The sequence below is a fragment of the Lissotriton helveticus genome, chromosome 2_2, assembly GCF_964261635.1.
Source record: "Lissotriton helveticus chromosome 2_2, aLisHel1.1, whole genome shotgun sequence".
Lineage (NCBI taxonomy): Eukaryota > Metazoa > Chordata > Amphibia > Caudata > Salamandridae > Lissotriton > Lissotriton helveticus.
In genome coordinates this window covers 341,639,085-341,653,871 of record NC_136060.1, presented here as the reverse complement: position 1 = coordinate 341,653,871, position 14,787 = coordinate 341,639,085, and the positions used below count along the sequence as shown (strand labels likewise).

General features: G+C 47.1%; 1 protein-coding gene across 11 annotated transcripts in view; it reads right to left on the bottom strand.

The window, feature by feature from the left end:
* WFS1 (wolframin ER transmembrane glycoprotein) overlaps window positions 1–14,787 on the bottom strand; it is a 351,956-nt gene that overhangs the window by 330,094 nt on the left and 7,075 nt on the right. For 2 of the 11 annotated variants that reach the window (XR_013608353.1, XM_078678497.1), the window contains exon 1: window positions 10,920–11,063. The exons of 1 other annotated variant lie outside the window; for it this stretch is intronic. Coding sequence is in view for 3 of the 10 variants with exons in the window: in XM_078678492.1 (XP_078534618.1) it covers window positions 11,353–11,388 (36 nt within the window). In the remaining 7 variants the exon portion in view is untranslated. Of the gene's footprint in view, window positions 1–10,834; window positions 11,064–11,352; window positions 11,877–11,999; window positions 12,195–14,787 lie in introns of those variants that run through there. 8 more of the 11 variants (XR_013608352.1, XM_078678494.1, XR_013608354.1 and 5 more) reach the window with 5 other exon arrangements.

The window sequence follows — 14,787 nt, the reverse complement described above, 5'->3', positions numbered from 1 at the left end:
TTTTTTAAATAAGCTTGAGGTTTGCAAGGGATTCTGGGTAACAGAGCCTGGTGAGAGGCACATGTCACCCCGTACTGGATTCCCCTTTGTGTCTAGTTTTCAAAAATGTACAGGTTTGCTAGGTTTCCCTTAGTGCCGGTTGCGCTAGGGCGGAAAACCCACAGCTAGGCATATTGCGAAACAAAAGTCAGTGCATAGTGGGCTTTCTGCCGCCATGGGGTGGAGGGGAGATCGGAGGCTATTGCCCCAACATACCCCATATTTTTTTAGGGGTGGGAGCATTGGTTTGCCCATTCTGGGCAGCCCATACCCTTACATATAAAAAAAAAACCTGCGTAATCCCTGGCACCTAGTGGGCTTTCTGCCCCACCCCCCCCCCATTGCCCCATCTCCTTCTTGGGGGAGGACAGAAAGTCTGGGGCATTTTGAGAGAGATGGGGATATCAGCATGCCCATTCTGGGCAGCCCCCACCTCTGAACGTTGAAAAAAATAATCCCTGGTGCCTAGTGGGCTTTCTGACCCCCCCCCCCTCCCCGGGCATTTGGCCCCCTTTCCCTCCTGGAGGGGGAGGGGCAGAAAGGTGTGCCAATTTTTTGGGGGTGGGGGCATTGGCATGGCTATCCTGGGCAGCCACCACCCCTACTTATTAGGAAAATAATAATCCCTGGTGCCTAGTGGGCTTTCTGCCCCCCTGGTGGTCAGATCTGGGGCTACTGCCCCTATCTACCTCCTGGGGCAGAGAGGGGGGCAGAAGGACTGTGGCATTTTTGGGGGGAGTATTGACAAACCCATTCTGGCCAGCTCTCAACCCTAGGAATAAATAAAGTTAAGTAATCCCTGGTGCCTAGAGGGCTTTCTGTCTTTGCCGGGGGGAGGGGGTGGGGGCAGATCACTGGATATTGCCCCCCATCTACCTCCTGGGCGTCAGAAAGACTTACCTTTTTTTTGAGGGGGAGAATAGGGGCATTGGTATGCCCAATCTGGGCAGCCCCTACCCCTACTTATTAGGAAAATATTAATCCCGGATGCCTAGTGGGCATTCTGCCCCCCGGGGGTCAAATCAGGAGCTACTGCCCCTATCTGCCTCCTGAGGGGGGCAGAAACACTGTGGCTTTTTTTTGGGGGGGGGGGGCAATCCCCAAGCAGGGATATACTAGGTAAGGGTACCATTGGAAAGGGGGGCCTTTCAAACAATACCTCTCCCATGTAATTTGGTACTTGGGGGGCTGAGATAGCCCCACAAGCACTGAAACAATGAACTGAAACTAAGTGTCAGTTTTGTTTTCAATGTAATGACGTCAGCATGACATGCACATGATCGTCATTAGATTTTTTTTTTTTAAGTCTCAGGTGTTGGGAAGCTCTTCCTCACCTCCAGAGTCAATAATTTTAAAAAAAAGGAAATCCTTCTGCTATCTGCAGCAGAGGAATTGTATGCACCTGTCCACATGACGGAAGGGTTCCTTTATGAGCACAGGAGCACTGGTGCTCATGATGGAACCATTCAGTCATAAGCAGCGAAGGGTTTAAAAATGCACGCTATGGCTTTACCGATCCTGCATTGGCCTGAACAACATTTAAAATAGCTACCCGTGCGTGACAAAACTTGCACTATTTTCCACATGACTGCGACCACATTTTACCTGTAGGAAAACATATGGGGAAACACCTGCAAGGGTGTATGTAGGGTTAGTTTAAAAAAAATTACAGCAGCTTGCAGATAGTGGAGTCCAGTGTGGTGAAAAAGGAACAAATCCGACAGGAAACAGCAACACACCTTTACAAAGCCTACCACAAGACTTCTGCACCCAGCAAGGAGACCCTGCACAAATATAGTTGTATTATTAGTGTGATTCGGTCTAGATGCAGTGAGACAAGTAACCTGAATTATGGAAGGGTGCAGTAGTAAAGCTGGTATATAGGGTTGCATGTTTCTGAGAAGTAAATACCAGCCATGGGTTTACTTTTTCCTATATTGGAAGGGTTAACTCCTGGTAGGTGAAAAAGAAATGTGTGTAAAATAAACAGCATGGGCGTGGCTAGGAAAGATGGCTGGGCGGACGCAAGTCGCCTCGGCTCCATCGTCCCCATGACTATCTGCTGTGCTTCTGATAAAAAAAATCGCACCAAGACTCGCCAAGTTGTGGGGATTGAGTTGCAGAATGTTTAGAGTCCTGGAGGCTTAAGGTTGCGGGCTGCTCTTCATCCCCCGGGTACTGGAAGATCGCCTAGAAGAGAAGCGACCCGCACCCAAGATGGCGGCAATGCTCAGAATCTCTGCACGGCCCCCAGAGCAGCTACCTGCGGGGTCCTGCGTTTGAAAACTGCGTGCGGTGCAGTTTGTGGCTGCGGCCCCCAAGGTAGCGGTATCACTGTAAGTGAGGCCCTGGAAACGGGCCGGGACGTTCGGCTCAGAGATCGAGAGCCGGTCCTGCAGCACGCCTTGCTCAAGTTCATGGTAGGAGGCATTTGATTTTAGGGGTTAGGGACCCCGTTGGCTCTGGGGGATACCCCCAATATAGAAGAAGATTGCCACTTGAAACGCCCTGAATGCCAGGAAATAATGTGGGTCCGACCAGGAGCCTGGTGCCTGACCTTAAGATGGCGGCCACCACTGCCATTTCATGCCAGCAAGAGTGAGACTGCGAGGATACATTATAGATTGAAAGAGGTGATCTGCCCTTAAAACAATGTGCAAAGGGACATAATGCAAGCAGCCTGCCATACCAGAAGAGAGGTTAGACCAATAGCAACCCAGAAATTTTTGCAAGGTGCCCAGAGGTCCCTGAGGAAGCTAGAGGGGTAACATTTCTCCCCTGCAGTGTGGAGCCTTCTGAATGAACACTTGGCCAGGGATACGCAATGGCACGGGGAACGTCCAAATTCAGCAGGTGAACGGATACTAGCCTGCAGCATTGTATAGCAGTTGATCAGAAGAGGGCCGCCCACAGAGAGAGGGGGGGTGGCTGGCCAGCACGTATGCCACCGAAAAAGGGGCCAGCTAAAGTGTCCAACTACTTCCCTACAGCAGAGAAGAAGCAAGCGCAGGATCAAAGGGGACAAACGCGGACACCGAGGCTCTCACGAAAGAGGATCTCTTGGCATCCCTCAGGGAGTTTAAATCAGAGCTCCGCGCAGAATTAAAGGCGGACATTAAGACTTCCTTGGACCAACTGAAAGATGACCTGACCTAGCAGATGACGGCGCTCCTACAAGATGTGGGGTCGGTGGGCACACGTATCCTAGAGGTGGAATCCCAGGCGCAGGAGCTCGAGAAAAAAAAACAACGGCCACGCAAGACAGCATACAAGACTTACAAGCACAGCTCTCTTTTAAAGACAGAAGACCTGGAAAACAGATCACATTGTGATAACATTAAAATTAGAGACCTTGAAGAAGGCGCGGAAGGACCAGACCAGAACTGGAGGCGTTCGTCAAGGGGCTCTTAGCAGAAGTTCTGGGGTTAAACCAAACAAAGGTCAAGATTGAGAGAGTTCACCGCTCAGCAAGGAGGAGAGCGGCGACGCACCCGCGATGTCCTTGTTAAAATGCACCCCTTTAAAGCAAGAGAGGCAAATCTTCAAGCTGCTAGAAAGAACAACGAGATATCCTTCCAGGGCTTTCATTGTTGTCTCTATCAGGACCTGGCACCGGCGACTCTACTAAGAAGATAGCCATTTAGGCCCATCACTACGAAGCTACGAGAAGATAATATTAGGTATAAATGGACATTTCCCTTAGGTCTCGCCTTTGAACTGAACAACAAAACAAAACATATCACTGTTTTGAAAGATGGTCTGAGGCTTCTGGGCCTCCCTCCCAGCGCAGAGGATCATGCGGAGTCTACCTCAAGAGGGAGGAACAGGGGGAACTCCTCACAGTGGCACGCGAGCACAAGGGGAAGGAACTCAAAAGACTAGAGTTTGCACCGCAATGGAAAGTATGGCTATAAAGGGCCCCTTAGCTGAGTAGGAGTTTTAACTAACGCAAAGGACGCAATAGGGGAGAGATTGACTCCTGAGAGCGCTATGCTAAGCGGGGGCATGGTCACTGCTAGACCACTCTTGATCCCACACTGGACGTTGCAACGGAATGTCTTGATAAAGCGATGACTATATAGAAAAGACAGCCATGGAAGCGGGTCTGTGCCATTCACGCACGTCATGAACTTCTTCTTCCACGAGGCTAAGGCCGGGAGCGTCGGATGCGCTCCGGCGAAGGTTTTGTTCGTATAAAATGTTTTCAATGTTGGGGGCCGGAGTAGCACAAGTAGAGGCTTTGAATATGCATTCATAATCGCTCAGATTCCGCGTCAGTACATTGATCAGGCTGGGTGTTCTCTTTTGGTAGATACCATTAGCAGGAGAGAGATGGGCTTCAATGAGGAGCTGATGTTGATGGTGAAAGGTGCTCGAGGATCATGCTGATATCCATAGCTTCTTGGAATGCAAAGGGGTTGGATTCAGTCCTTAAAAGGTAGAAAGTCTGAGACGGATGGGGTGGGTGGCAACATTTATAAAAGGCACTTTATGTAGCTGGGCCTCATGTTGGCCAAGACAGACGCTGCCAACGCGTGTAAAGATCCACAGGCCCCGTCGGTGGCTGCATGGAAAAAGGGGTTTGATTTTTGTATAGGGCTGGAGCAGCCGATTTTTGTGGCCAGGGGGTGCCCGCGAAAACATTATAAAATTTGGAACACTGGGCTGATTATAGGGACCTGTAGCTTGAGCCTCCCCTGGAGCTGGATGATCTCCCGTGGGTGTGATGCAGGGGTTGAGAGGCGCAAGGGATTGGGGTATGGGGGGCCGGGGAGGCGGGTGTGCGTATGCAGCTACCTATTCGGTGCACGGCATGTTGTGTGTGGGTGACGCATGGCGGATCTTGTGTGACTCTGGGGGGCGGGAGGGAGTTGGGGGGGAGGGGGCTGTTGGGATGGGGGAGCGGTAGCTTGTTAAGTGCTGCTCTGTTCTATACCAGCTTGTTCTTACTCGTAAAGAAAAGTCGATTGCATTTCAGTTGATGTCATGTTTCTAATCTGCAGATGCCTCTGGTGTGCAGAGCCCTGCTAAATATGTGCAATATGTCGATAAAGTCTGTTAAAAAAAAAAAAGTAGAAAGTCTGAAAATATTTGTTAGGCCATGACTTTGAAGTTGTGGCTTTACAGGAAACACACCTGAAGGGAGCGGAGGAGCTTTGGCTGTGCCACAAAAATTATGCATTAATCTATAGATCCTCAGCAACCACCAAACACAGAGGGGTGGCACCAATGTTTCACAACTCCCTGAAATTCCAACCTGAAGATATTAAGTCCGACAAGGAAGGTAGGGTTATTATGGTGAAAGGGAAAGTAAGAGGGAGGCTTTGCCCATTCATATCAGCGTATGCACTTAACACAGGTCAGTCGACTTTTCTTACAGCCTTGCTAACTATAAATTGGTGGGTTTGCAGAAGGCCCGGTGATACTGATGGGAGACTTCAACCTCACATGGGACGGGGATATAGATAGTACACACTCTCACAGGTATCCTTCAGGTAGCTTCCCAAGGAGTTTTAAACAATCAACACAAACATTAGGCTTGGTAGATGCTTGGCGACATAGTTACCCCGACACGAAGGACTACACATTCTTTTCCCACGTCCACAAAACATACTCGAGACTCGATTATATTTTTATTACTCAAGGTCTTCTGGGGACTCTTCAGGAAGCGAAAATCCTCCCAATCTCCATTTCAGATCACAGCTTGGTTACCATTTGTCTCACTTGGGTGGGGGGCACTCCTAAGGCGCCATGATGGTACTTCCCGGTTTCTCTAACTACAGACAGAGTTCTAAGAGAGGAACTTTGAGGGGCCATCGCAGAGTTCTTTCACTAAAACCAGACACAGGACCCTTCACCCCTGACTAATTGGGATGCTTTTAAAGTTGTTATAAGGGGTGAATGTACAGAACTCAATTCTGCTTTAAATAAACAAAGGGAAGCTCTATTACAATCTCTGGGGGACATTGAAATGGAAAACAAAAAGAGCAACTAGCACATGGTATTGCATCAGATGAGAGCAATCAAGGGGAAACTCACAGCGATATACTCGAACAGAGCAGAACATACTCTTCTTTGATTGCGCCACATCCCTTATGCGCAGGGGAACAAGATCGGCTCAGACATAGCTAAACAGCTATGGTAAAAAAGGGAGAAAGAATTTATTGGGGCCATAATGGATGCAGCGGGGCACACCTCCAATGAAGATACAACTAAATCAAATGCTTTAGGGGCTTTCTATTCGAGTCTTTATTCTAGGGATTACCTAGAGCCTACAGCGCAACACCAATACTTGCAATCTCTAGAACTCCCACAGGTCTTGCCGATTGGAATGTAATACTAAACACTCCTCTTTCGGGGGCAGAAGTGGGGAGGGCAATCACAGCTCTCAAATCTAATAAGTCGCTGGGACCCGATGGCTTGACAGCCCATTTTTACAAAACCTTTGCACCAGACATCATCCCACATCTAACAAATATCTTTAATGCGATAGCAGAAGGTCAGACCGTCTCCCAATCAATGGAGGAGGTGGTTATCACGGTTATTCGCAAACCCGGGAAAAATCCCTGAGAATGTGCCTCTTACAGGCCTATTGCGCTTATGAATCTAGATGCCAAACTCTATTCCTCATTTCTGGCAACACGACTGGAGGACCTGATGCCAAACCTAATCCACTGTGATAATTCAGGCTTCGTAAAAGACAGACAGACTGACGACAACATACAAAGAACCATTCACCTGATTGAGAAAGTGACCAAATTCAAGATACCAGCAGTATTGGTGGGTCTAGACGCCGAAGCGGCTTTTGATAGGGTGAATTGGGCAATCCTTTTTAGCACACTGGAACACTTTGGGTTTGGTGAACCATTAATAGATATGATTAAAGCTAATTATGCAAGCCCACACTATAGAGTCCAGGTTAACGGGTCCAGCTCAGTCCTCTTTTCCCTTGAGAGAGGTACGAGGCAGGGCTGTCCACTCTAGCCATTACTTTTTGCTTTAAGTATTGAACCGCTGGCACTACGGATTCGTACAGCAGAAAGAATCCGGGGGATTCCATTTGGGGGGTGGAGCATAAAATATCGCTTTTCGTGATGACGTTCTGCTATCTCTCACCTCCCCCGACCAGTCACTACTGGTGTTGCAGGATGAACTGAGGTATTTTTAAAAAGTTTCGGGTTTTAAAGTAAACCTTACGAAATCTTTCATCCCGGATCTCACACTGTCCAGGAAGGCCGTGGGTAGATTGCGTCACTGTACTCCACTTCAATGGGCTAAACTTGCACTCAAATATCTGGGTATTATGACTACCACGCTAGAGGGCCTGTTTATGGCTAACTTTCCCCCATTGCTGCTCCAAATTCAGCAGGATCTTAAACGATGGAAGCCTCTTTATCTAATGGCTAAAGCGCATCCATGAGATAAAAAGGTCTGTTTTACCTAAATTATTTTATCTGTTGGAGGCCCTCCCGATAAACCTAGATAGGGATTACCTGCCTAAATTGTGGTCTCTCTTCACTCGGTACATCTGGCAGAATGGTAGAGAACGGCTTCCCTTTCATACTCATCATCGGGCAAGATGCGACGGAGGGGTGGCTCTACTGGACCTCCACTTATATTTTAAAGCAGCCCAGCTCCGTATTTTGGCAGAGTGGTCAAAGAGAGAATCAGCTAAACATTGGCTGCACATGGACAGGGTGGTGGTGGGAAGAACAATATGTGATTTGATATGGAAACCTAAGAAAGATAGGCCGCTAAACGCGTATATTAGTACTCCCACGCGCACCACACTTAACGTTTGAGATGTGGTGCCAGGGAACTAGAGTGGTCTACTTTCCCTTCACCCTACACACCTATTCATTTTAAACCTGAATTCCCCCCGCCACTGCGATAGGGTCCATTTGACTTATGGAGGGAGGGGGGTTGTCTGATGCTATCAGATCTGTTTTATAATTACGACTTTCTCACCTTTGCCAGTTGTCAAAGGGATTTCAAGATTCCACCCAGCGAGCACTTCAATTATCTCCAAATCAAACACTGGGCTCCCCAGCCGCTAGTCAGGGAGGCTGCGACACGGTAGAAGACGCCAATGGAAAAATGTGTGCAGAATGTGGGGGCTATGAGAGGGATGATCTCTTTTTTACAACCTTCTTCACTCACGCCAAAACCCCGTTACATGCAGACATGGAAACAGTGAACAAGGAGAGAGATTGCAGATATAGAATGGAAACATCTGTGCATAACCATTCACTAGACCTAAGCAAGGCGCATTATAAGATTCTCTTTGATTGGTACTTATACCCAACGAAACTCAAAAAGATCTTCCCAGAGTCTTGTGATTTGTGTTGGAGAGGGTGAGGCCTTTTAGGGGACTTTAGTCATATATATATGGTGGGACTGCCCCTCAATTCGACCTTTTTGGGAGGAGATTTTGTCTCACATGAAAGTTGTCCTGGGCTACCCTATCCCTACCACCAAGGAAGGGGTCCTTTGAGGATTGAGCGATCCAGAGCTAGCGCAGCAAACTAAAGCAGACAGGGCCATAATATGGGCTTGATTTGGGGCTGCCAAAGTAGCGATCGCAGCAGCATGGAAGAAAAAGGCAGTACAGGTGCTATCTCAGTGGCATGCTCGTCTCTAGAAAACACTGTCTATGGAAAGGATGGCGGATATTTTTAGAGACGACTATAAAAATGTCGAATACAAATGGGGTTCTCTCGTCGCCTACCTTACAAGTGGTATGCCCTCCCTCATTACGCGCTATGCACCTATGTCAGTTTTAGTTGGAGGACACTTGGTCACTTTGGAAAACCAGCCTGAAAGTGGAAGTGTACATAATGCTAACAGCTAAACTGAGCTGGACCTTGAGTCCAGTAATAGCCTTGTTTAGGGACCGCCTTCGGGTAGTTAAGTTATCTTGTTAGGGGTGGGTTGGTGGTGCAGGGGGAGGGGGGCTTTAACAATTATAGGCCTCTTGCGATTTACGATCCGAGTCAGACAGGATGTGCTGTACAGATTGAAGGGTGGTGGCGTACTCTCTGCTTTCTAGTGAAACTGTGACATTGTTAGATGAGGGGATTGCTACGGCCTGTTCTCTTATGTGATGTACAATCATTCTGTGAAATGCTAAAGTGCCTAATAAAAAGAAGTTTGAAAAAAGATAAACAGCATTCTTTTGTACCATGACAATATCCCTTTGCTTTAATATTGACTTAGATAGGATGTAGCCAGTTATAAAACACTGATTTCTTCTCAATTGCTTTTTTTTGGTTAGGTTTCATAAGGTTAAAAAAAATCCACGTTTTCACAGTTTTTCCAAGTTTTTTTTACTTGCTAGGACACAAAACTACATGCAAGGCTGGAAATAAACTGGTAAAGAAGTTCAGCAGTTTTATTAATCCATGTATGCTATTGTATATATTTAGGAGACACGGGAATATAGTGTACAAAAATGTGGCGGTGCTCTGTTAAATTCAAATTGGCCACCATGTATATACTCATACCACTGTGAGCCAGGACCCTAGCTAATGCAATAAACATGTGTTTACACAACTGTTTCACCAATCACCTGTTCACAGCAGCTCACATAGGACTCTCCAGGCATGCACTCATTCACATTTTCAGGAAGGGAGGGAGTGGGTGATAAAGTAAAGAACAGGAAAACAGAAGGAAAACTATGAAGTGAACAGTAGTTACATGTGCAATGGTGACCAGCAGCCCATCAAAAGACATACTGGGATTATTAAATACACAGAACACTCTACTCTAGGTCAAGGGGCATTGAAATGCTTTAAGATGTCACAGTATAGCCCAATTGAGGCCGCTAAAGCAGAGTCCTGTCACCACTGAAGACAAATGTCACTCAATTGTGCACTGCCATAGAGAAGCGATTATTACCCCCCCCCCCCCCCCCCGAGCCTTTCAAAGTTCAGAGGCAATTAGAAAACATGGCCATACACAGGAGGTACAGACTGTGGACAGAACCCCCTTGTGCTACTGTGAGAGCCCCAATCCCAAAAGAAAGTCAGTTATTGGGTTTATAGTTCTACACCAAATAAATGCAAGGAAAACCTGTTAGCTGTTACTGCTTTTAATATTAGATATGTACAGGATTATATGAAGAGCCTCGTCAAAATGATTTTCTCTCACCACTGAACTGCATTGTCCAATAGACTGCCTGCGCACAACCAATAAAAGGATGCGCCCTCTTTATGCTAATTCGGGTGTGTTCTGCCAGAACATCTGCACCAGACCGGGCCTCCCTGGGTCCACATTCCTCAGGTCAACTGCATCTAGAAACCCAGAATTCATGGATTGCAATTTGTCAAAGTATGCATCTTGTCTTTTATGTGCAATATTCAATTAACGTCAGAGGTGTTTTAAGTGCATTCATGTAATAAATGATACTGGTTATTTGATGGTTTCAATTTCTCACTGTCCGAGTGCTAATTAATGCGAACAATAAAAAAAAAAGTTTATTCCATGGTGCACAAGCGCTAAAAGCCGAAGCGGATTCTTAAGCAGTAGTGTTAATGTATCCGCGTATGTTTCTTGGTCGTACCTGCCTCAGGCCGACAGTCAGGAGGTTATTAAATTCCTCCAACTGTGATGTTGCAATTGTTTGTACTTGTTTTGACACAGATCTAGGAGAGCCAGTATATCAGATACGAGGGTGGACTGGGCATAAAAGGGGAGTGTAATGAATAGTGAACACAAAATGTGCTTACGCTATTGAAAACAAGAGCTATGGAGACAGCAGCAGGCAGGGGGAGCAGAAGGAAGAAAGAAATAGTACCTCAACCATATCTGGAGCAGAAAAGCTGCCGTTCGCAGGGAGAAAGAGTAGCAACTGATACTGCCTGGTAGAGTATTTTTCGTACCTTACAGAGAACGGGGTGTCAGGCAATGCAGAGAGGCTGACGTCGCAGCTCTGTGCGCATCTGCGGAACGCTCACTGTCAGCTGTTACGCCTATCTCGCACAGAACAAGCCCTCACTAGCCATCCGACAGACGTAAACATGAAGAAAGGACTGCGGAAGACGTTTACTCTGAGCGAGGCAACTAAAGCTACGGTCATCAAATGTTATGCCTAGTTTTCTTGTCTTGAGCAGCGTCCTGAGTTAGGGCAGCACTTACTGTTGCCTATTATCTCTTTCGTATTCACAATCAATTAAGTTCCAAACCATTACTTTTTTTTTACATAGATGCATGTTTCCTGTTTCAAAAGTTAAAGTCAAATTTGAAGCATTATTCTGATGGAAGTATTATAATCAATATCACGGATAAAGATATTTGAATTCAGTCGTCACTCACCTGCGGTTTTCTCAGACTGTAGAATAAAGTGCCCATTCGAAGATGGCCGACTAACTTTCTCGTGTTATGCGCCTCACTTATCTTTGAACTTCACTGTGTGTTGTAGCGCATTCTTGCAGCTTGAGAAAGGCGTGTCCAGAGAAGAGGCTGCCACGGTGCGGTTGAAACACCGCAAGCCTGGGACGACATAGAAGAACGCGCGTTGCCAGTTTGACCCTAGGGCAGAGGTGCGGCAGGAAACAAGACACTGCTTTGTTGCGGAAGATGGCAGTGCGGAGGGTTACCAAGTGCTTAGCGCACGCCAGGGTGTCATTTTTTTATGTTTATATTGCGATGTATTTTGTGTGACGTTTGAGCGCATATTTGTAACGCACCGAGCCAGAGTATGAGATTAAGATCACCAGGATAGCACACATCCAGAATAACCGCCGCGGGAATCCAGGAACTGTCATACTACCCCAACATTCCATAGTAGATAGAGGTGGGTGTGGTAAATTACTTCAGAGAGTCCAGGAGATATGTAGAGAAGTTTATTCAAGAGACAGCTTAGACAACCACCTTCAGTATAACACCAGTAAGATCAGAATGAATGACCACAGCCGCTGGTGCGATTTACATATACATTAAACGTGGAAAATAAAGAATACCTGGTTGGATTTGAGCTGTAAAGGCGAACGCTGTCAGTTTTCTAAAACTTCCTCAAAATAGAAAACGCGAGGTTTTTCTCTTCTCTGGATCACTGGTTCATAAATCCCGATCGTCGCCAAATTTATGTGGTAAATTACTTCAGAGAGTCCAGGAGATATGTAGAGAAGTTTATTCAAGAGACAGCTTAGACAACCACCTTCAGTATAACACCAGTAAGATCAGAATGAATGACCACACATAGAATGTGAGGATAGGAATGTACAATAACAATTCTAATAGGGAATTCTATACTTAACATGGAATACTACAGTGGGTGAGTCAGCAAAATAACAGACAGCAGAGCTAGGGGTCTGGCATGGAGCTTAGAGCCCGTTCAAGAGTTGAGCCTTTAAAATATTTGCTAGGTAAATCATACAACTTGCATCACATAGAATATGTCAAAGTCTCTCCAAATTTTAAAAAGGGGTTTCTTTACCAAATGGCACTGAGAAGTCCTTATTAAAAGTGATAGTTTTGTATAACTGTAGTCTGAACTTCATACGTGATAATGAAGAATGGGGTCCCGGGGGTGACACTCGTAGAGTGTTTGCCCCCGGGCTATTTCGGGCGGTGGTATGCCCTGGATCGTCGCGTGGGTGGGGGGCCGCAGTGATTGGTTGGTGGTGGTAGCGCGAGCGCGGGCATCCCCAGCGTTCTATTGCGCACTTCGCAGGAAAAGAAAGGTGGGATTGGCGAAATTTGTGGCGTCGCTCTGAGGTGCTTTTATTTCAAATTCTATGGCAGGACGGAGGCTCCGATTATGCCTTCTCAATTTCTTTACTGAAAAACACAGCAACCAATCAGTACGCAGTAAAGAAATAACAAACTACATTACCCATAAACCCTAGGTAACCATAGAGTACGTGAGAGTATATATAGGGTCATAGAGGTGAACACTTCCTCTTTCTTTGCTGCTTCGCAGCCAGTTAAGTGCCTTTATCTTATTACATTACTGTTTATGCATTGTGATACTTGATATTTCCAACGCTTACTCCTCTCTGACTTGTACTTGTTTTCACGCTGTGTGCGCTCTTCTCTCGCCGTGTTTGTTCGAGGTCGCTGACCTCGTTTGCCTATTGTGCCGCTTACTGGGGCGTGGGTCACCTCCTGTGTTTGTTTCAACGCGTGTTCCGCGTTGTCTTTGTGCCGGTGTGGAGCGGGAGTTGGAGCTGGCTGAGACGCGCTTCCTCACACGTCTCTCCCTATTCGGCAGCGGCTTTTGCGCATGCGTGAAAGCTTTGTTTACACGCCCGACGAAGGCGTGTATTTTCTTCAGCCGTCAGCTTTGCCTCAGACGGAGGGAACATCTGGTGCTTTCTATCGAAGCCTGCCCTGTTAGTGCTGCCGCTTGAGCTCCCTGACGCCCTCTTTCAATTTTATCTGAGGGTTGTATAAATTATTGCATAGGTTCTGCCTAGAGTGGCTGAATCTTGCTGATGTTCAGTGCGAGTCCTCCCTCCACTATATATTGAATTTTGTTTGGTCAGGTTTTTCCTGAGTTTTTGACTTGCACTAGGGGTACCACTCCCCCAATTTGGCTTTGCCTTGTATAAGTTTCTAAAAACTTGTCTCTTTACCTTCCTGTGGGCATTATTTGGTGGTCTTTGTCACCATGGCGGATTATTATGATGAGGAAGGTGAGGATTACTATGAGGAGGATGAGCCTTCTGCGTCCCTTGATGACTATATGGGCCAGGCATTGTTTCAGGCAATTGCGCCACTGAAAAGGCATCTTTCTGATTATGCAGCCCAACAAGGTTGGGTGCCTCCTTCCTCTGGACGTAGCAAAAAATCGCCAAAGAACCCTCACAAATCCAAATTTGCTAAATTGGCCAAAACCCTCTCTGCTCCTTCATCGAGGAAACGTGCTGTACCTGCCCGTTCTGATCCACCGTCCGACACAGATGATGGGTCATCTTCTTCAAGCACGTCCTCTGAGCCTGCTAAGCCTCCCCCATCCAAGAAATCTCGGAAGGAGCGCTATGTAGATGCGCCTTCTTCACCTAAGGTATTGACATTTAATCCTGCAGACATAATTCATCCCAATTCCTCTGCTTGGTTGCCATCCCCCGAGGTGGCAGAATATGTCCAGTCCCACATCCGTACCCCTTTTGAAAAGGATGTGCGAGCTTGTTTACGCTCTGAATGCCCTCGCCCTGACCTTACCAACAAGCTAGCTTCCACGCCTGATGTAGACCCTACCATGGTCACATACATGCGCAAGTATTCTAAGGACCCTACTAAGGGTTTAGATAGGTCGTGGCGTTCGTGCCAGGACAAACTTCTTGATTTGTTGGGCCCACTCACAAAGGTGCTGGACTTGGGTTACAGGGCAAAGGAGTCTGGCGCTCTGAATGACCCAGATGAGTTAAAAATTGTTGGTCGCAGCGGGCTGTCTGTTTTCTGGGTAATGCTAATTGTGCCTTGTCGGCGGAGCGACGTCGCTCCATTTTGATGAAGCTCGATCCACGCCTCACTGATTTAGCAACTTCGGAATCTGGCTCCCAGGCTCAAGGTTTGCTCTTCGGAGCTCCTTTCCTCAAAGAACTTACTAAGTTTGTTTCGACCTTCAGCGGGCTCGATAAAGCTCAAGCGAACCTGAGACGGGCCTTCCGCCCGGTTTTTGGCAGGGCCGGACGAAGGGGACGTTCGTCCGGCCGTGGGTCAGACCAGCCCGCTCAACGGGGGAATAAGTCCCACAGAGGAGGACAAGGCTACTCCTCCAACAAATCTTCATTCTACCCTTCC